This window comes from Silurus aristotelis, assembly GCF_946808225.1.
Source record: "Silurus aristotelis genome assembly, chromosome: 28".
In the NCBI taxonomy this organism is placed as follows: Eukaryota; Metazoa; Chordata; class Actinopteri; order Siluriformes; family Siluridae; genus Silurus; species Silurus aristotelis.
The window spans coordinates 13203582-13227764 of record NC_139601.1 but is presented as its reverse complement, the minus strand read 5'-3'; the positions used below and the strand labels follow the sequence as shown (position 1 = coordinate 13227764).

Below are 24183 nucleotides of genomic sequence, written 5' to 3'. Positions count from 1 at the left end.
ATTTTTATATTGGATCTGATGCAAATGCAAAGATCCAAAGATTCTTCAAGTGGATAGAAATACAAATCGGATTGGATGAGACAATTTTATGCTGAATTATTAACATACTATTAGGCTGCATGTAAACAAAGCTAATGCTGCAACAAACTAATGATGTGAGCAACGATAAATGGTAAAAAGTCCTCACCGGGCATGTGCACCATGCGACAGTTACAGTTCTCTACCAGGTAGCGCGTCTCACAGTCGATGCGACATGCTGTGATGCTGTAGGTGGTAAAGAAGTCTGAGTCAATGGGCTCGGACCTGCAGTCACCCCATGGAGAGGGCAGGTAGGTCAACTGCAAGAAGAAAGGTCGAAAAGAAAGAATTCATTCATTCATTCATTCATTCATAAATATAAAAGAGAAGACAATTCTATTGAAGAAAAAGATATTGAAACTATTTTATGTTACACACTAACATGCAGGGACCTCATTTATAATATATTAACCTTAGTAACTACTTACTACGCAGTAGTTAGAAACTTTTTGGCTTTTTTATTAATATATATATTTTTTTAAGAAACACTGCAGCATGTTCTTTTAGGCCAAAAAAAACACTTTCTTTCCAAAAGCTCATAACAAAACCCACACCAACACCCCCATGCACACACTTAAACACACACAATCCGCAACCTTTGTGTCCTGTGCTCCTGAATGCTTCTCAAAAGCACTCTTGCACTAATGCATTAGCATGCCGATCCATCAATTCTCATATCATGACTGTTTACAGCCCAATCTAATTACTAAAATCCCCATGATGGTTTTCTCATCTGATTGGATGGGGGGTAAGAAAAAAAAAATCATAAAAAAATACAACCCACAACTGACAGCTCCTTGGAGGGAGTCTTATTCAGAAGATGTAGTGTTTTTATCCATTCCTGCATAGCAATGACTTTATTTATGGCAAATGTGCAGTAGTGGCTTAGTAGTGCAGGTTGTGAGTTTGAATCCCAGGACTGCTAGAGTTAATGTTGGTACTCTGGAGAATGGCCCTCAATTACTAAGGCGAAGTACCTGAATTGAATTCTGCCACAAATGTTAGTCTCTTTGAGTGAAAGCATCTGCCAAATGAGGAAACCAAACGTGTCTAGTGTTAAATCTGTTTCCAGAAGCATTTAGAAAGCTTGTTTTAAAGCCAAGTACCGCTGTACAGGATTTGAAAAGAGACTTTGCTTCAGGCGATATGGAGGTTGTGTATGTGTGTTTATAAGGAAGTGTGTGTCCTGCGCCTGAAGATAGGCTTCCAGAAACCAGAAAAAAAAGAAAAGAAAATAAACAGCACAGTGCAGCATCTAAGCTGTATTTCACACTGCATACTAAATCCTCATATAGGGATGTACTTATAGTAATCTAAAATATATGAATATAAAATGAATTAAACTGGATTTATTCAGAATTAAAAATGTTTTAAAGCAGCCTAACAAATTTCTCCTGTACCTAGATATAACATCTAGATTTTCTTCAACCCTCTGTCTGTGTGTTCTGTTGTGCACGATGGGAAAAGTGCAAAAAGCTGTATATACTGTATATATGTATATTCACTGTATATATGTATACAGTAAGGGAAAATAAGTATTTGAACACCCTGCTATTTTGCAAGTTCTCCCACTTAGAAATCATGGAGGGGTCTGAAATTGTCATCGTAGGTGCATGTCCACTGTGAGAGACATAATCTAAAAAAAAAAAAAAAACAGAAATCACAATGTATGATTTTTTAACTATTTATTTAAATAAATTTGATCAGGGTGTTCAAATACTTATTTTCTCACTGTGTAAATATATATATATATATATATATATATAAATACGGTATATATAATCTTCACATTTGCACCTTATATAGTATCATTTTATTATATATTGCACATTTGCATCTCCATACTACAGTACATTGACTGTATATTTGTAAAGTTATATATTTATATTAGGTTTATTTATATACATTGCTTTTTGCACTTCTGGTAAGATGCTAACTGCATTTTATTGGCCCTCTACTAGTACTTTGCACAATGACAATAAAGTTAAGTCTAATCTAATCTAGTCTAATCTAATCAAATTTAATCTACACTATATAGACAAAAGTATTGGGATACTTGTCTTTTCCAGCCATACAGGTTATTTCCCAAATGGTTGCCACAAAGTGAGAGGAACACAATTTTAGAGGATGCCTTTGGATGTAACAGCAATAAATATTCTCTTTGCTTTAATCCACAACTACTTTAAAAAATTTTGTGGAACATCTTCTCAGAATAGTGAAGGTTGTGATGTTCAAAAAGCGCATACAAATCTTGTGGTTACTTGGTCACAAACTAGTGTAATTCTATATGCATTTCCCTAATGCTCATGGCAGGCAAGCAGGTGCACCATGCCTTGAAACAACTTTGCATAAGAGGCATCAACAATATAAAATGCTGTCCGGACAAAACTAAAAATATTCAAGATATCTTGTTATTTCATAAACAGGACGGAATCCACATTCACTCATCATGACACCACAGTCCAAACTCTTCCGATACCCATAAGCAAAAACCGCATATTTGGGCATTATAGTATTTTCCCAGCGGTGAGAACTACACTAAGTCAACTTTATATTTCTGAGTAATAGACTAAAGTTGACTTTGTATAGCTATGACAGCTGGAAAGCTATTTTAGCTATTTTAGTAGGTGCTTATGGTACTAGGGTGTCAGGGTTCACGATGAGTGGGAGATCTCCAATGTTGGCTTAACCTTTTCTTCCCTTCCCTTCTCTCTCACTGGCAGAATTTGTTTTTATAAAATTAAGCTACCAAAATACTGCCAAAAATAAAAGACTTTTTACCAAAGACCTACGATCAACTTTACTTGTCTGATCTAAAACACTTATATTATCTTAGAATTTGTCTTATCTTAGAATCAACCATTTGAAATCCATTTAACTACCTTACACAAATATCCCCAAAAGTCCCAGAATCCCTAAAAAATCTAAACCTTAACAATATTTCCATGCAAGCTAACGTCGGTAAAATCACATAGACAAAGCCCAGTCCCGCAGATCACACAGACAAGTGTCTCGAAGCAGAACAAACAGTAGCTCAAACACCAGCCTGGTTTCAAAAGCTTGATCAGAGCTGCAACTCTGACAGCTTGTTAGTAATGTTTCAAGATCACAAACCCTTTTAATTTTACCAACCATATACACTCCCATATTACACAACCCACATTTCCTAAACCCCACCAACCGTCATTTCAGACCAGCACCACTGCTGGTCTGAATTAATCAGTTAATCAGTTAATCCTTCCTTTAAACTACAATATTCTACTATCCCTATTACATTGAAATCAACAAAGCTAAGAAATCCAGATCTTATAAAACTAACCATTGGCAAGAAAATGGTCTTTAGGCTTACATCTGTTTAGGGCTTCAGCTATCGATTATTTTAGCAATCGAGTATTCTACCGATTAGTCCATTGATTTATTAAGCAATCGGATAAGAAGTCCTTTTTCTTTATTAAAAAAAACAATAGTAAATTGACAAGAAATAAGACGGGTCTCTTAAAACGAACACGTAATTTGTTTCCTTTTTAAAAACACCCCAAAACAAAACCATGTTTATTGCTGAAATTGCAATCTGTAAAAAACTAAACCAATTTAGTGCATTTAATTGCCATATTACATCAAAATACAAATAGAAAAAAATATAAATAAAAAAAACATTAATAAAAATATATAAATAAATTTCAAATTACTTAAAAAAAAAAAAAAAAAAAAAAAAAAAAAAAGTGGAGGCACACTGTATGGGGTTTTCTTTATCTATTGGTTTAAAATGATCCCAAACTTTGTAAACTTTCTGTTGTTTCTTTTGGCCTGAATCTTCTTCTTGGCCCTCACTGTTTTCTCTTCGTTCCTGTTTTTTATTCTGCAACGTCTTCTGTGTTTTCCTTGTCTAGGCGTTTCATTTATAAAGGTGGTGTACGCACAAAACGAGACTGAAAACGTGTGAACGGCACATTCGACACAAAGGTTACGTATTATTAAAAAAAGCCCTGTTTTGTGCGTACGCCAATTTTATAAATGAGACCCCAGAGCGGTTCAAAGTTTAGTGAGTGGTGCGTCAGTAATAATGGTCCATAAGGAAACACAGTGCTTCCTGTGCAGTTAAATGAACCAAACGAAATAATTTGCCTTTGATGCTTTTTTTTTGTATTCGAATTACTCAAGTTACTCGACGAATCGATCCAGCCCTACGTCTATTGTACTTCCACTGTTAAATGTACTTCAACTGTTGGTCTCCTTATTGCTGGTGTTCACGTTTGTAGAAGTTTGAATCAGTCTGCTTCATATGACTTGTGAAATATGTAGACAGACTTTTGATGCTATCACTCAATGTTTTTATGTAATTCAGTTCAATCTCCAAGAACCACCGACTACCAGAAAGAGGCTGTTTAACTTCTTTATAAAACAACCAAATGCAGATCGTTGTTACGGCCTGTTATTGCGTGATATAGTATATGAGAGTTCAGGCTTGTTGTTATGCTAGACGGAACGCTTTTATGGTAGCGACTGATCATTTTTGTAAGCGTGTGACAAAAAGCTATGATTTGAGCAACTGTCTCAAACAACAAAGCAGCAGTGCAGCATGTGAACTGAGATAATCCCAGTTCTGGCTGGCTTGGTGGTGCAGTGGAGAGCACTGCTGGTTCCATCCTGACATCTGCATTGCACGCGTTCTCCCCATGTTCATATGGGTTTCGTTTCAGGTTCTTCAGTTTCCTTACAATTGATAGTGAGCTTGGCTATGCTAAATTGTCTCTAGGTTTAAAAGAATAGGTTAAATCTGTGCCCAGTGTGGGGACCCAGGATGGGATCCGAAGTGAACAAAAAAAAAGATTTCTATGCAAATTAGGTATGAGTAAGCAAACAATTGGTGTGACTAATTTCCCATGGTGTAAATAAACTAAACACTATTTAAAAGGTGAGGAACCATTTAATGTGCCCCACACTGACTTCCTGTTTTAGTGAAAATAATATGGGAACTTTCTTTACAAGTGTTTTACTTGTAAACATTTTCCAAAAACATTTTTATACACACACACACACACACACACACACACACACACACACACACACACACACAAATATAATTATGTATAAAGAAAAAAGGGATGTAAATACATTCTGGATCCACTTTATATGTCTAAGACTGAGACATAGCCAGAACCAAAGTGCTTCTTTCTTTCTTTTTTTTTTTTTTTTTTTACCAGAAAATCTTGAAAAAAATCAAGACATCTTTTCTGGATATTTAATGCAATGTAGCTTTGTACATATGCAGTGTAACAGGGTGCTGTTTGTACTATGCAAAAGGCACTGCAGGGAAGAGCCAAGTAGTTTAAAAAACAAGAGAAAAAAAAACAAAAAAAAGTAGCTTGTCAGTCAATTTGACACAGACAGCAGGGAGGACAGGTTACAAATATGATTACTCATGTTTTTGAACCGGGACACCTGGCATGTACAGCAGGAAATTAAATAAAAGTCTTTGTTGATGGAGTAGACACTCCACCTGTGTGACTGTGGAGTGCAAGACCTTGTAAATAGCTCAGTAGAGAGAAAGAGATGGTGTGTCTAAAGGTTATTTCATTAAAGCAGATATTTTATAATACAATGTATTCATTATTAAGACATTATAATAATTTGCAAACACCAAATCTTCTTCAAATGCTTTTGTATAGGTTATTGAAAAAAATGGCAAATCACCCTGCCAAGAAAGACAAAAAAAACGAGAGATTTTAAAGAGGGTGGATTAGCAAGTCACAGCCACCATTTTACTTCCCTGAAATGTCGGTAAAAGGAAAAAATTTATAATTTTCCTTCTACTTCACAATTATGTGATACTCAGTGTTGGTCTATTACATAAAATCCCAATAAAATACATTTAAATTTGTGGTTATAACATGACAAAATGTGGAACTATTCAAGGGGTATGAATACTTTTACAATGCACTGTATGTGCAGACAGAGATCACAATAAAGTCCACACTGAAATAAGTTCATAGTGAAATATTCACGATGTATTTAGTGATTCTGGTGCTATTTTTTGTATTTTTTATTTGGTTTATGTATTCTTGTGATTGTGAACTTGGCACATGCTAATGTGACATTGCTAGCACAGTTTCGATAGCGTGTAATATGTGAAAAAAAAACCCCAAAAATTGCTAATAGATTTCGGATTTTGTGAACTCCTACAAACAAAAAAGCAACAGCTTCTTTTCTTCCTCAGCATTTACAAGTCATGTCATATTTATAAGAATTCCCAAATGCATTGAAGTTTTGCATCAAGGCTAATGCTGGTGGTATCTGGTGGTATTAGCAAAAAAAAAAAAAAGAGGAGAAGTTAAGGTTTTTTTTGGCGGCTCAGTTTTAAGAGGAGTGTACATCCCTTAGTGATGCACAAAAACCCCCGAACAAACAAAAATTAATGACATGAATGAAATTTAAGCATGTGCTTTCAGCTTCTCCGTATATTTAATTTGCTAAGTACTGCTTTACACTTTGCTTATTGAAATGTTATATGGACATTCTGCACATTTCAATCAAATTGCTCTTTCATGTAATTTTTGGCAATATTAATAGTGAATCAGCACAAGCAATAAATAAAGCATTAACATAGATTTTTATAGACAGCTTACAGTTCATTATATTCCTGACTCCAGAAGGTGGAGTTTGTGTGAATGCTTTAATGTAGGAAGTTCAGTAACAGGTTATCAGTTTTCTTAAACAAAGCATAAATCTTTCTGTTGCTGAACAGCATTGTGGGTAATTAAAAAAAAAAACATTAGCCATTGTTAAACCAGATTAACCTATGAATGGAAGAAGCAACCACCTATGCAATGCGTAGGAAATACAAAATACAGTTGTACTAAACAGACACAGGGGCTTTGTTAAGGGGGATATGAACAGCTTTAATGAAAATGTTGTAGGTTCCAAAAATGTTTAAATATTACTCCTGCTCCTGAGTGTCAACATTTACAGCTCAGGGCTACTCATCAGGAGGTCAAAAGTTCAAGTCCAAACAGTGCCAAGCTGTCACTTGGGCCAATGGCTTTATTTATACATAGTTTGCAAATAATACATGTTTTTAGGTTAGTTTTTCGAACTAAACCCACTGCATACATTTTTTAATTAGATGAACCAAAAAAAGACTTAGTACAATAGGTCTCAGTGTCAGTAATCGACTCAACCTTTTCCAAATAGTAATAAATTAACTTTTTCCCCAAGCACACTCTCCAAAAAAAAAAATTTCTTCTGATATTTTCTCATTTTGCGTACTTAGCCTAGGTTCAGAATTTCAAAGACTGCAAGATGTTGCAACCTGATTGTGACTTATTTTGTCTTCTGGGCCAAATAACGTCTGTTTTGTGCATTTGCCGTTATTAAATATGTAATTCTGCCTGTATACAGGGTGGGATCTATGCAGAAAGATTAATCTAGCACTCGTGTAATTTGCTGCGGTCTCAAAATCACTTCAGGCATTGCAATTAAATGTGCAATAGGACTGAAGAGCAGGTATTATATTTGCACAAGTAGATTTTTGCCATTTAAAAGCATCAAACCAATTACTTCATTATAATTATGCTGCTATATCATTATGATTATGCTTCTGTATCTCTGTATCTTGAATTAGTAGAACCGTAATATTACACTGGAGAAAAATTTCACTGCACATTTACACCTCTGATGCTAAATCTTTTAAAGAACACTTGCAAAAAGGTTTTCTTTACATACCCTAATGAATAAAACACCAATATTTTACTTTGTGCTCACATTGTATACGCAACATTTTTGACATCTTTGTGTCACAATTGTTGTGTAATTGTAACTATCCCCTTGTCAGCTTTGGCAATGAAATGCCCACAATGAGAAGCTAAACACACCAGACTGTCTAGGAATGACTAGAAATCTGACGAATTGATGAGTATGTATAAGGTGATGGGGATGCAACAAACAGGAAGTGTACTAGTGTAATTTATACCTATTATAAACTGGAGGGATGTAGATGAGGTTAAGGAAGTGTTCACATGCGGCAATGCTGCGATAAATCGTTTTTTGAGTGCTGCTTTAAGAGCGGTAGAACATCACTGGAAGACGACGAGAGATCAGGAACACCTTCCCGAATATGCCATAACGATCCACATGATCTCACTTCTGCACCCAGCCTACTTGCCAGAATTGGATCCTGTGGACGTCGCCTGTGAGATGAAGATGAAGATTCTCCTCAAGGGTCGCCGTTTGACACCATTGCGGAGATTCAGTGCGAATAGCAGTAGGTGCTTAAAACTCTTCAAAAAGAAGACTTCGGCACACATTCGTGAAGGGGCAGGAACACTGGGAGGTCTGTATTGCTTTGCAAGGGGACTTTTTTTTTTCCAAACCAGTGATAACCAGGTAACAGACAGGAAAAAGATTTACTGTTTGAAACATTCGTCTGTGTTCATCAGAGTAAGCTGATGAGAGACTGCTAGTAGTAGAAACAGCCAGAGTGACCAAGATAATTAATAAAGGTGAGACCAGTCTGGTCAGTTTGCAAAGGTTTTCTCTGTCAGAGTAGGGAAAGGAATGAGCATGTAGCGCATGAGCACTGCTGAACATAAATAGCTCCAGCTATGATCTTAAATTAAATGAACAGGAGGGTGGGGCTGGTCTTAAATCAACAAAAAACGCTTTTACTGCAAGCTGCAAACAATTGTGTTGCTCTCAATAACAAGAGCCTGCAGCCCTTATTCACTATCAGCATGGCAAAAACACCAGCTACAGGAGTGAAAAGAAGCCCACCCACACACACACTGTGCTGAGTGTTTGAACACACACTGAGTGTGTAAACAGGCTTGTTTATGCTTACCGGTATAATATCAGCGTATCAGCCAGCACTTCCATCCTCTGTGTGTGTTTAGTTTGCATGGTTTACGTGCAGAGGGGTTGACGATAAGAAAGAGATGAGAGCAGGACACACACACACTGGGTAAAGAGAGTGAGAAACTCAGTGCTAGTGATGAGATCTGCATGCAACAGCAAAGTTAAGTGAGCTGGACGTGAAAGAAATCGATTTTGTTTCAAGTCGAGAATTTCATTCGTCTCCAATTACGAGGGCCAGAGAGCTGACCGGTCACATATCAGCATCAGGCCACCGCTCACTTGCTCACTGAAAGGATTAAGAGTGACATTTCCTTTTTGCAGGCTAAAAGAAACCTGTGGGTTTGTTTCTGATTCCAGACTGTAAGACTCTACATTTCTTAATCTTTATAAAGGCCTACACTTCATAGCATATATATATATATATATATATATATATATATATATATATATATATATATATATATATATATATATACTAGGATTCTAATTGTCCTGTGTGCCAAAAATACCCTCAACACATACTTTAAAAGTGTATTGAAGAATATCTTCATCAGACATTTGACCTTGATGTGACCTCTAACCAACTCACCTGGTGTTTACCCATTGAGCAAGGCCCTTCACTCTATCTACTTGCCATCAGGTCCACGGTACCCTGCGTTCTGACCCCAACTTTCTAAAAAGCTGGCATGTGCAAAGAAAGAATTTTACTGAAATGTAAATGAGACTAAATGCAGTCTTCTCCTTCTTCTTTTTCTTCTTCTTCATAGTACAAACTACTTGTTTGATCATGCTAATAAAAATCGCAGATGGACAATTCAAACAAAAAAATATTAAAAGTGGCTAATGTCCACTTTCTCCCAAACTGGAACTGCTGAAATACGTAGCCCAGCATACTGCACAGATTCCTTTTATTACCAATAGCAATATTTGAATTTAAAGGGGTCAAATTAAATTCAGAATAGAATTTAAACCAACAGCTGATCTTGAATAATTGTGCTACTATCATTCACTATTCATATCCATATGCCACATTCATTCTCTTCATTTTTCTGTGTTCACACTGGTGAAAATGAATGCACTACACAGTCACTTTAATTCCACTAAACCCCGCGGCTTGTATTAACCATGTTTACAACCCTGCTGCATTCTTAAACTGTTTTACATGTTTATATAATTATATGTATATTAATTCGTATTTTGTTTCTTACACCAATCAGGCATAACATTATGATATTATAACAATAACACTGATTATCTCTTCATCACGGCACCTGTAAGTGGGTGGAATATATTAGGCAGCAAGTGAACATTTTGAGTCTGATGAGGGCCATCTATCTATCTATCTATCTATCTATCTATCTATCTGTCTGTCTGTCTGTCTGTCTGTCTGTCTGTCTGTCTGTCTGTCTGTCTGTCTGTCTGTCTGTCTGTCTATCTATCTATCTATCTATCTATCTATCTATCTATCTATCTAAGAAATTAAAAAAAATGAATAAAGAATCCATGTAATTATGTCAAGCTGTGAATTTGTGTGAATTGTCTGTACACAGTCATTCAGCAATAGTGAAATAATACAAATTAAATGTTTGATTTTTGCCTCATATTCACTCTCTAAAACTCTAAGAAGACATTTTTCTTTCTCCAAATATATTTTTCTTGCATGGCTTACAACATCTGACCTCAAATGATATCAATCTGGAATAAATAAAAAAAAAAAAAGCTTTTTTTCACCCTTAGAATCACTGCTGTGACAAAAAAGTCAGCCTGTAGCTGCACCCCAAAAGAATACTATTGAGAGAAAAATTCCCAGTATGAAAACTCCATTATACAACAAAGTGAGCTATATTGATTTTTTTTTTCAGATCTTATAGCTTACAATACTGCTCGGGTCCATAACCAGTGTCCTCAGTTGACCAAAACAGAATGACATTCAGTAGCGGTTTCTAATGTCATTTTTGTGTGATGACCTAAAGCTGACTAGAAAAATCAATTTGTAAAACTCCTTTTAATTACTGTTGCCTGAAGACCACTAGCCGTCACATCTGCAGAGATTAATTCAGGGAATCGGATGGCGGCAGTCGCTTACCCTCTGCTCCTGGCAGGACACGAACGTCTGAAAGCCTGGCGCCACTCCGAATCCCAGTTGATCAATGAAAGGTGGCTCATCCTGAGTGTGGATCTGTACTTTGATGCCGGCTTCAAAAGACGTCTCATCTGGAATGGGAGAAAAGTGATTCAGATTCGATACAGACTGATTCTCTAAATATGGTGGCAATAACAATTTAGGATCTGGTTTCTGCTGGTGGGTGGAAATGTAGCAGTAGGTACTTGAGTCAGATTTTCAATGTTGGATTGGTGAAAACTGACTTCTCAGTATGCCTCAGTATGGTTCATACTGTACTGCATCAGCTATATATGGTTGAAATGACAATAAAAGCTTCTTGACTTGACTTGACTTGACTCGGCCTGAAGAAATGTGCTAGATATAGTGTAGTCTATACTGATACACCATACAGTTTGTTAAGCTTATCATACAATACAAATTTTGCTTTTAATTAATAATCTACATTTACATTTATGGCATATGGCTTTATCCTGAATGACTTACAGTTACCTCAGTTAGGCAGCTAAGCAATTGAGGGTTAAGGGTTATGGACCTTGTTTAAGGGCCATTGAGTGACTGTTGATTAGCCTTTGAGTGGTCCCCTGCTGGTTTTCAATCTATTATAATCTAAAACGCACAGATTCAGTAGTTACAGAGGAAAACCTGTGCCTAAACATTGTGCTATATATATATATATTTATTTTTTTTTATATTTTTTTGGGTTAGGGGTTTATGACTTACAGTTTTCAGAAATAAAATTCCCTAAACTACTTGTTCAACCTCCACATCATGGAGTCAATTGTGCACATTATAAAAGCATTTCTTTCTGCTTTGGTCAAATTGTGAATGCTTTTGTACAAGAATTTAATTGATTGTCTGCTGTTTCCTACATTATCAGTTGTTTATGTCATGCTGATTAAAATATAATACTGGTTTTACCTTAATACTCTTAACCCCCAAAACATCTCAACATCAGCCCACTCATAAGTCATTGAATGCAAAGTGGTTAAACCAGTTGTCATCTGTCAAGCTTGAACTTCTATTAAACTTTTTTTGTAAAAGTGTCTTGAATTGATGAATTGTGCAGATGAATCTTGAATTTCACTAATGGTGAGTGAATGGCATCAGTTCAACCAATAATGAACCAGTTTTCTAAAAGGTGAATCTTGTAAATTCACTAATAAATGAGTACATTTCGTGTTTATGAACTAATTTAGTTAAACGACAGATGCTGGAAACATTGTAAGCTTCACTATGAGTAGAAGTTGAAACCATACAGTACAGACCAAAAGTTTATATATATTATATATACAGTACAGACCAAAAGTTTGGACACACCTGCTCATTCAAAGAGTTTTCTTTATTTTCATGACTATGAAAATTGTAGTCACACTGAAGGCATCAAAACTATGAATTAACACATGTGGAATTATATACATAACAAAAAGGTGAACTGAAAATATATCATATTGTAGGTTCTTCAAAGTAGGCATCAAGAGAATGCCAAGAGTGTGCAAAGCAGTAATCTAAGCAAAAGGTGGCTAATTTGAAGAACCTACAATATGACATATTTTCAGTTGTTTCACACTTTTTTGTTATGTATATAACTCCACATCCATTTTTAAGAAAAGTTAGAACAGCTAAAGAGGTTGGCCAACCCTGAATATATATGTGTTCATATATATATATATGTGTGTGTGTGTGTGTGTGTGTGTGTGTGTGTGTGTGTGTGTGTGTGTGTGTGTGTGTGTGTGTGTGTGTGTGTGTTTGTAGAGAAATTGTTTAACATTTTATAAATAAAGTCTTCAGTATTGCAATTGCTTTGTAACAATCATAGGTGAAGCTGTAAATACGTTTTCCCACACCGGAAAGTACACTATATAAGTTTGTGGACACATGACCATTCCACATTTAGTCCACATTTACTGCCATAATATCCTCCGCTCTTCTGAAAAGATGCTTGTGGAGATTTGTGCTTATTCATTGACAAAGGGTTTAGTAAAGTCAGGTAATGATGTAGGGTGAGGATGCCTGTAAAACATTCAGCATTCCAATTCATCATTCTTTCATCAAGGTGTTCCGTAGGGTTGAGTTCAGAGTTTTATAGATCTTCTACACAAAACCCAACAATAGACATGTAAATAGACTTTGCTGTGTGCATCATCATGGCAGAACACGTTTGATCTAATGCTACAGCATCCAAAAATTTTCTATACAATTATGTGTCTCAAAATTTGTGGTAACAGTTTGGGGAAGAAGGACTTGAGGTGAGAAATATAGAGAAAAAACTGGTAGGAATGTGAATGTAATTCTGTTTGGTTTGGTTGTCACTCCACTGTTAAATATTTGCCTATAACAGCATGTCTCTTCATGTTTTATTTCATTTATCAGGGGTAGTCTGGCAACAAAAAAAACCCCACTATTAAACTGTAAAGTTGTGCCTATGAGCAAGCACATATCTCTGAATACTTTTAATCACTTTGTATCTCATCGTTTAGCTGCAGTAGCTCAGTAGATAAATAGCGTAGTATATCCTTCACCTAATGCATGCCTTGGTAAATGATTTTTTTTCATTTGCCTACTAAGCAAATAAGCAAAAAATACAACTGCCATGTCAAAAAAACTGCATTCCACAGTCTCATAACATTACTGTAGTTACTGAATAATATGCTTCAAGATAAATAAATAGTATAGTGTAACTAAAGTATATTATCACCAATAATACCTCAATATTTTATTCTATATTAATTACATATCCTAGACCATTTAATAAACAGGAACCAGCTGAATCTTGGATCATCCAAAGCTTTCCTTCATTACAGTTTATTTATTTATTTTTTTATTGCCTTTGGCTAGTTTACTAAGTTAAAAAAACATATTAGAGAATACAGTGGAACCTCGGAGTATCAAAAGGTCGCGAAAATTCGGAACTCGCGACCGGTCTTGGTCCCTAACCCTCGCGAGTTCCGAATTTTCGCGACCTTTTGATACGCCCCTTCCAACCCAGTAAAAACCCAAAGAACACTATACGAAATTGATTTAAATGAGTAAATAACACTATTTTACTCCATAACACTTAATTATTAGACAATTTTAATGAGATAAACCTTGATTAGAAATGTTAAAACTAGCGTTTTGAGCAGCTCGCGGTTGCTCACGAGCCGATCTGAATGAGAGTCGCCGGTCGGAATGAAAGTCGCGAGCTTGCGAGGTCGCGAGCGCTGAGGCCCCGAGGTCACGAGCGCTGAGGCCGCGAGCTCCGAGGTTCCACTGTACTGGCTTTTAGAGGAAGTGTTGAAATATCGGATGGTGTAATATAGCTTGAGGAATTTTTACTTTTAATAGGTTGATTGTTTTATTCTTTTATACCGCAGCAATTAGCCAATCAATACAAACTTTTATTTATTTATAAACAAATGCGATTCTTTTTTTATAATTTGTAGTTACATTAAAACTTATAAAATGTAAATCTGCAAGACAAGTTTACAAGGATTATTCTATGACTCCACTGCAAATCAGTCAACTAGATTATGCAGTGGTCGGCTGTGCAATAGCTGCACTGCCCGCATGCATCATCTCTAGCAGAAGCATCGATACTGACCCTGGGTTTCCTGTTCATTTTTGCAGTACATTACGTCGGTGAATTTGAACTTAAGGCGAATTGTGTGTTCTATAGGAAAGAAAACGCTAAAGTATAAAGGGTTCATGGAAAAGCTTAACAAATGTTTTGAACTGTTTTGGCTGACCTTTTCATACGATGACGTTTTTCTTGAAAAGTCGTTCTTTTAAATGTCCTTGTAAGTGTATCTGCGACCACATTCATTTCTTCTCCCCTGTCAGCCATTGTGGAATAAAAAATCAGCTACTGAATCCACACTAATATATTTGAGCTTGTGCAGTTGCAACAGATGCGTGTTGCGACGACATGACTGGACACCTAGGAGACCTTGGAATTTATTTTTTTTTTTTTAGTTTTTACTCAACTACATTTTGTGAAATCGGTCGTTCCTTTTTATTTACGAGTGGATAAAAATTAACTAGTCAAACACGCAGCAAGCCACCAATCAGTTTAGAGTACATGCTCTGTTTGCCACCTGGGGGTATCTACTTATCACGAATATAAAGTTCAGCATCAGTTTAACAGCAAGCAGAACATTTTGAAAGTAATAAATGATGAAAGAAACACCCATGGCCTCATTTGTTTGATTTTTTTTAAGTAGTCGATCCCCGGTTAGGTAACCAACCCCAGCCACTCTTAGTCCCAAGCCCGGATAAATGGGGAGGGTTGCGTTAGAAAGGGCATCCAGCATAAAAACTTGTGCCAAATCAAATATGCGGATGATCCGCTGTGGCGCCCCCTAACGGGAGAAGCTGAAAGAAAAGTAGTAGTTGAAAAGAAGGTTCTGGGCTCATGATTATTTGAAATGTTATCAATTAGTGTTTGACTAATTAATATTATTCTATTATTAGATTGGTGTGCTAAGAGTAATGTTAGAATCTTTTCACATCAACTGAATTGATTAAGCAAAAGTCTTGTGACCGAAATTATAATAGAACATTATAGCCATAATAAATCATAGTACTTTGGATACTTAAAAACACTTAAAGGCAAATACTTATACTCAAGTGAAAGTTTAAAGGGGGCACTTTTACTTTTACTCTAGTAATATTTTACCTACTGTATCTCTACTTTTACTCAAGTACATGATTTGTGCACTTCATTCACCACTACTATATATTTTACATTTGTGTTCTATTTACAATGCTCATGTTAATGGCACATAGTGTTTTGTTCTTTAGTTTTTGTTTTAGTTGTGTTGTGTTTTTGGTCATTTTATTTGATTCAATTTATCCACAATTGCACCAATTTCAGCTTCCCGAGTTCTCATTTCACATATTACATAACAGAGTTTTTGTTTTCACTTGGCTAATAGCAGCAACAGCCACTCCTTTTTTCTTTGTGAAGATGTGAATTAGACCCAGCTACAGAACCGGTCACCGATCAGAATCAAGAATGAAAGAATGCAATTCTATTTTACTCTCATTGATAAAAATAAAAACGGATTCATGTGCATTCTGCTGCTAGATACTATGAGAATACTTGGAACTTGATAGTCTGAATAAAAAAATGTCTAAATAAGAATAATGGTTTATTCGTTTATAATAGACATATTGATTAAATGCTAATATTTTTTCTACATACAGCTCAGTTCACAAATATTGAAAATAAAAAGTTAGGGCTTAGTTTGGTTAAACTGTAAAATAAGATCAAATTTTGGAAATATCCCTTTAAAGCATTTTGGCAAAGGTCATCAGGAAAGTGGTGATAAAATGCTCCGTTGAGCATTAGGTCTATGCTGTACTTGATTAAATCATATGTATTATATTGCATTGCTGAAAGGATGCCAAGCTCTTAGCTCGTCTTATAGCCTGTATATTTACTCGAGTAGCAGAGCAGACAAAAACATCTTACAACGTGAAATACACGGCCTTAACTGCGACTGTTTTTCTCTGTATTACTAAAACGTGAATGCTTCTCCACCTCAGTAATGATTATGTGAATAAACAAGTGCTTAAGATTATAAAGAAATCAATACTAGCTTCCTTGTAAGCGCAGATGTGTTCTTCGTGTATAGATTTTACATTAACTAGTGGGATGGCACCGTGCTCAGGCTGAACAAACAGCACGATAGCTCGAAACTGATCGGGTAAAGTGGTTTGCTTTTCATTTTGACAAGTGATTGCAATAATAATAATAAGAAAATGTCCAGTGGTTAACACGTACATCCCTGTGCGGCCTCATCAGCCTCGAAACACCTGAGCAATGAAACCTGACTGTTTACAATGTTCCAGAGAGAAAAACAGAAACCCACATACAGCGACACAAATCCTTCCGCTTATACACACAGCGCAGGGCTATTGGTATAAGCAACAAGGATGCCATCACGTTTAGCTGTGTATTTTGATATATGTTTATATTTTATATACTGTATATATAAAGTGTACATTGTAATTGTGTAATTTCTCAACTTTAATCATTTTATATATTATTTTAAATGGTTGTATTACTGCAAAACAACCGTTATAATAAAAAAAAAACGAAAAATGAGTAAATTGAGTAAAATGAGACTTTTGGCCATATAGTGTCTACTTCTAAAAACAGCCCTACATCATACATTGGATACCTTACATTAAAGGCTTGAAGGAATAAATAGCACGTTTATTATGTTTATCACAGCCAAGTCTGCTCTATCAGTTTACGCTTGATAGTCTGGGTAACATCTGTCTCATTATCCTCCACACTTTCCTTTTATGGTCAATGCTTCCTGTTTTTATTGTCCTGTTGCTACAGTAGTTAATTAGTTCCACCTGTTTCCCATCAGCCCTCATTAATCTGCTGACTTACAGCCCATTAGTATACTCTGTGTGAAGGCAAAGAGTGGCATATGTGAAACTGCAGATAGAGGTTATCGTGACTTCATCCGTTTTTCCTAGTCTTGGTGGTGTTTTTTTTTTTTTTTCCAGAATTATTTTTATTGCTAAGTATCACGGGTTGCATGTACAAGGAATTTGTCATGGTGTGCTGATGCCATAAAAATATGAAAATAAATAAAATAAAAATAAATAAATAATAAAATCTTCTTCTTCTTCTTCTTCTTTCGGCTGCTGTTAGTCATCATCCGTCTCCATACCGCCCTGTCCTCTACATCGGCCTCTTTCAAACCATCTACCTGCATGTTTTCCCTCACCACATTCATAAACTGCCTACTTGGACTTCCTTTTTTCCTCCTTCCTGGTGGCTCCATCCTCAGCATTCTTTTGCTTATGTATTACTTATCTACTTATCTGCACATGTCCAAAACATCTCAATCACACCACCCTCACCTTGTCTCCAAAACGTCCTACATACACAGTCTCACCAATAGACTAATTTCTAATCCTGTCCATCGTCTTTCCCAATGAAAATCTCAACATCTTCAGCTCTGCTACCTCCAGCTCCACCTCCTGTGTTTTACTCAATGCCACTGTCTCTAATCCATACAACATCGCAGGTCTCACCACAGTCCTATAAACTTTCCCTTTCACTCTTACAGATACTCTTCTATCACAAATCACTCCTGCTATCACTCTTCTCCACGCACTCTTTTCTTCACTTCTCTAACACACTCATCATTACTTTGCACTGTTGACCCCAGGTACCTGAATTCCTCCACTTCCTCCACCTTCTTCTCCCTGCAACCGCACCCCTCCACTGCCCTCCCTTTCATTCACACACACTGACTCTGTCTTACTCCTACTGTCTTTCATTCCCCTTCTCTCCAGCATGTACCTTTTACCAATATGCTATTAGCTCAGTGTCTTCCTTGGTCCTGACTTTTTTTCCAGCTATATTGACTATACTTAATCAATCTGTATTTGGTGGAGAAGCACTTACAATGCTGGCATGGAAAGATTTCTGTGACTTTCAGCGTTATGAACAATGCGCTATTATGCGGGAAGCTAGAAGTAAACCAAACTTAAATTGTATTCAGGATGCATCGCAGAAGCAGCAACATTGTGTTTTTATTTTTTATTTACAAAACCAACGTTCAAATGCCATTAAGATTTCAGAATCAGTAGCCAATTTCTCTTTGTCCTGGAATCTATTAGTATTACTACCATACAGCCAACTGGTTTTACAATTCACTTATGTGCATAAATGAAAAAAATTGAGGGCAGCACGAATACTCCTGGTGTGAACTGGTTTTTTCACCCTCGCAAATCTGCCTATTGTGGATTTAATGTAACTGCAACTAATATCGACTGTAGATGTGCAGTGTTAAAATAGTAACAGGCAAAATTATATGTAAATGTTTTTGGGCCTCTGTGGCTTAAACAGAGTGAAAGGTGCGGCATCTGTGTCTGTTTGTTTTTGTGAAAAAGTCTCGGCCTTTGCCCTGTGAAAGGAGGTGGAGACTCTGTGCTTGTCAGACATAGTGCATGTGGTGTCACAAATGTACACAAAATGTTTAATACCATAATTGAACCCAGCAAGAATTTCTTTCTCTGGATCTTTGGCCTCTGTGGCTCAAACAGAGTGAAATAGATGTGACTTTTGTGCCTGTCAGTCTGTGAAGAATGCATGTCCTCTGTTACTGTTAGTTTTAATGAAAGAGTCAATGTCTTTGTGTCTGTCAGTCTCAGTAAAGGAGGTGTGGCCTTTGAGTCTGTACAGTAAGTCTACATGAAGAAGGTGTGGCTTTTGAGTCTGAAAGTCTCTCTAAAGGAGGTGTGGCCTTTTAGTCTGTAAGTCTAAATTTACAAGGTCTACACTAATCCGGATACATTTGAAAACTGAGCTTTCGTCTGAAAATGCTCTGTGTCCACACTGCCACACTAAAATGTAGCCAAACATGCTTAACTTAGACTTACAGATTAAAAGGCCACACCCCCTTCACTTAGACTTACAGATTTAAAGGCCACACCTCCTTTACTTAGACTTACAGACTCAAAAACCACACCTCCTTCATTTAAACTTAAAGAATCATAGATGACACCTTCTTCAATAAGACTAAAGGACACACCTCCTTCAATTAAACTCAAAGGCTAAAACTAACAGTAACAGAGAACATAAAGCCTTCATCAAGACTGACTGACTCAAAAGCCACACCTCCTTCAATGAGACTAAAAATAAAAGCGTTATTACCCTATACCACTTAAAGCACCTTCTTTGCAAAATGTTCCAACAATTTGCTTTACATCTTACCCACATTACATCAAAACATCTCAATCATATTATATTAATGTATCTTTTATAGAATGTACTATAGACATGTATAATGACACATGATACTAATTCAGCAGGAAAGCCATGCTGTGCTACACACAACCCTGCAAAATCAGCATTCTTAAAATGCAGGTCAGACAGACAGACACTTCTCCGGCTGTCTATTTAAACTGGCATTTTGTTCCTCCCATGTCCGACTCTGTGCTTTCTATTCAATTACAACAATGGAAGTTTAGCTACTCTAAGCTACTGAGTAGAAAGCAAAAGATGGAATTGTAAGCTCCCCACGTCCAAATGTCAGCTGATGTGTAATTAACTTGTCTTGCTGTCTATGTGTAGGTCTGTATGTGACTCTAAGTGTGTATGTGCCTTGCTTGCACAACTCTACAGTCTGAATGTGACAAGCGCTCATCTTCTCCAGTGGAGACAGAGAAATGTTGGCAAAGTTGGCCTCAAAAGTGCAATGACATCACTGTGTGACTTCCTGTCACTCTGACTTTACCGCCATGACAGGGTGATAGGGATCGACAGTAACATTCAGAATCCTGCTCTTATTCATATTGCAGGATGAAATGTACATCTGGCAGGAGAGGAATGACTACAGCCGTTGTTTTTACAGAATTTTATATAAGCTCTGGGCAAAATGCATTTGCATTTAAATTTGTTTAGAACTAATCTAAGTAAGAGAACAGCAAGGAGAAAAACAGGTATATTTATTGTACTGGAGATAAATTTCATGGACGACATCATTTGGAAATGATTTGCTATAACCTCATTTACAAAGTAACATATTATAAGCAAGTAATATACTGCTTGAAATCCCCTAGTCTTGATTTGAGCTGGATATATATATCCAGCTCAAATCAAGACTAGGGGATTTCAAGCAGTCTCGCCCTCGGTTACCTCGACAACCCTATTAAGTCGACGTTTTTGAAGTGGAACCGCCAAAGAGTCCCTGAATCTCGCTAGCGGTTGACGGAGTAAAGTCTCAGTGTGTATTTTTTATTTTTTTTTAAATCATTTTAGTGATAAAAGCATGTCTTAAAAGTGCCCAAGTATTTCTCCTACTTGTTCTCTACTTTGGAGCAGAAAATAAGAATTATAAATCAGCATGAAGCAGGAAAGACTGTCACAGTCATAGCACCATCTTCGACTTGCGAAGTTTTTTCTTACGATGGGGTCGTCGTAACGTATCTCAATCGTAAGTAGAGGACTACCTGTGTATAATAGTATTTATAATTTAGCAAAACTGAGCAATTTTGCAGTACTGTAATGTATAAACTTCACAGTGTGTGTGTGTGTGTGTGTGTGTGTGTGTGTGTGTGTGTGTGTGTATATATATATACATGTATCTCTTTTAGTGTCTAGAGACACAATAAAAAGGAAAGAGATGAGAGCTCACAGAAAAAAAATACTGTAGCATCCTCCAGTAGCAGTGTCCCAATATATTGGATGAAAACGTATTAATTAACAATATACATATATTAAATATATTATTAAAGCTATAAAGCTCTGACCTCAATCCTACTTAACCTTTTGGATGAATTCAACAGCTAACTGTACCCCAACGAACTTAATACGAACTCAATAATCACAAATCTCCACACTCTAAAATCTAGTGGAACATCTTTCCAGGAGAGTGGAGGCTATCCTAACGGCAAATGAGATGTTCAAAAAGCACATATGAAACTTATAGTCAGGTGTCCACAAACTTTTGTCTATATAGTATAGGGTGGATATTTATAGCCACACAGTTTATTTCTTGTGCAATTCTTTATTGAGATATAATTTATTCATTCACACAATTCACTTCCATCTGCTCAAGCTTTAGCAGCTCTCCTCTCTCCTGCTTGTATTTTAATGCACTAGTGCCATTTGCCACCCAGCAGTGAGCTATTTTAAATCAGTGAGTGTGTTGAGTTGCGTGTGAGGGATTGTTTTTCTTACCTGTCTCTCCCCACACAGGCAGGTACTCATCCTGTTGAATGTCCAGCATTAGTTCCAGACCGTTGCCCATGCCCCCTTTCGTTGTGATGCGAAGTGGCTGTCCATCCTGGCCAGAGTTGAATGTGTAGCATTTGCCATACCGAGTAAAGATCTGCAGAGAATGAAATGAGAACAGCGCATCAGCATGCAACATCTGGTGCAAACACAGGCTCTAATATTGCAGCAAAAGACGTATAAATCTTTTTATTTCGATAATCTTATAGACATGTACAGTAGATGATTGTGATGTCATGTTGTTGGTTTTTAGTCAGTCTTCAATACCCAATTCATCTGCTTTTTTGGCACTGCTTCGGTTTATAAATATACATTAGGTATGACACTGATTCAGCCATGTGTAAAAGCAGCCTATTAATTCCTATTTCTACCAGCAATACTTTATTAAAGGATGACACGTCATCATTTCATCCATTTATAGTTGCACTTAATGTTGTGGAACGCCTGTGAAAGCAAGTTCCTATTATCACTGTAAACTATAGCAGCTAGAAACATGGCATTCTTTCACCAGCATCTCTTTGGTCTCTCTCTAATTAATTCACACAAAATAAATCAGCTTTTCAAGTTAACTACAATCACAATCACTACAATACGATTTTATGGCTTACTATAGCCCACTTTCTACAAAGTCTATAAACATCAAACAACAGACTTTCCAATGCAGAGGGACATAATGGAATACACAACTCCATTCTTAGTTTTCTCATTACACTCAAACAATTTTGTTTCCTTTTTTAACAGCAAGCCTCGTTTAATTTTTTTGCCTCTGTAGCAACACACATTGGTAACTATAGAGTTGGTCTTTAACTGAAAATTCTTTCTATCCACCCCATGAGATTGCCTTTGATTACTGGAAAGCAGGAGGAAAAAAGAAGTGCAGTCTCTTGTAATTATAAAAAGCCTTTTCAAAGTAATTTTTAAGTTCACTTCAGTATCAGAAACGTTATTTATTTCCCTTGGATATCAGCATGAGCTTCTTTCTTAATGGATTCAGGAAATTAGTCGCTGAACATCCCTGAAACTGTTCATTTAGAAATAAGAATGGAATAATAAGCATGTTAGGTTTCACGAGACCGGAATTCAAGTAATGCAGCATAAAGTAGTTACTGAAGCTGAATGAATGAACAAATAAAGAGCTAATCAGATCGAGTCCCATGGAAAGTGGCGTTCCATTCGGAGCCGTTTCCTCACAGAAACCCTCTCTGATATCGCGTGAGGAAATGCAAGGCTGCTTTCATTACATCGCGATATTGATTTTTATGCTGTGCATAAAGAGAAACCTGACTCCATGAACTCAATCCATGTGGTGTAAATAAAAACAGAATTTGCAGTGTAATGCATGAGAGCCAGGAAGCGAGAGGAGAATAAGGGTATGGTCGGTATGGTCATAGGTCCAGAAACACTAGAGGTAGCAGGAAAATCAGAAATTCAATGGCAGACATGCAGACAGACAGACTGGGGTCAAGGTTGTAAGAAAGAGACAGAAAATGGTTGAAATAGTTACAGTTTTCTTTTATTTTCTTTGAACCACTGTGCCGAAACATAAAACCAATATGTTTTCTGAATCATGAAGTCTTGGCTTCATCTTGTAATTATTGCACCAGTAAAATAGATGTGCTCTTCTGCTTTTCAATATAAATCATATACACAATACACGTTTAATGGGGGCATCTGGATGCATGGGTGTGGTCAAGCTTGTTTTACTGTCTACATTTCAACTTTATAACCTCTATATGACTGTAAAGCTTGGGACAGTGTCTATTGTTACAAGCACTATACAAATAAAACCCTGGTGCTACATCACACAACATAGAGCTACATCACACAACATAGAGCTACAGCACACAACATAGAGCTACAGCACATAACATAGAGCTACATCACACAACATAGAGCTACATCACACAACATAGAGCTACATCACACAACATAGAGCTACAGCACATAACATAGAGCTACATCACACAACATAGAGCTACAGCACATAACATAGAGCTACATCACACAACATAGAGCTACATCACACAACATAGAGCTACAGCACACAACATAGAGCTACATCACACAACATAGAGCTACAGCACATAACATAGAGCTACCTCACACAACATAGAGCTACATCACACAACATAGAACTACAGCACATAACATAGAGCTACATCACTCAACATAGAGCTACAGCACATAACATGAGCTACATCACACAACATAGAGCTACATCACACAACATAGAGCTACATCACACAACATAGAGCTACATCACACAACATAGAACTACAGCACATAACATAGAGCTACATCACACAACATAGCGCTACAGCACATAACATAGAGCTACATCACACAACATAGAGCTACATCACACAACATAGAGCTACAGCAC

At 36.6% G+C, this 24183-nt stretch overlaps 1 protein-coding gene across 3 annotated transcripts in view; it reads right to left on the bottom strand.

The window, feature by feature from the left end:
- Positions 1 to 24183, bottom strand: part of asic1b (acid-sensing (proton-gated) ion channel 1b) — a 348288-nt gene that overhangs the window by 25259 nt on the left and 298846 nt on the right. For all 3 annotated transcript variants that reach the window (XM_083534482.1, XM_083534480.1, XM_083534481.1), the window contains 3 exons: positions 21747 to 21897; positions 11015 to 11142; positions 188 to 338 (listed from right to left, as the gene is read on the bottom strand). In XM_083534482.1, coding sequence (XP_083390608.1) covers positions 188 to 338; positions 11015 to 11142; positions 21747 to 21897 — 430 coding nt within the window. The remainder of the gene's footprint in view (positions 1 to 187; positions 339 to 11014; positions 11143 to 21746; positions 21898 to 24183) is intronic.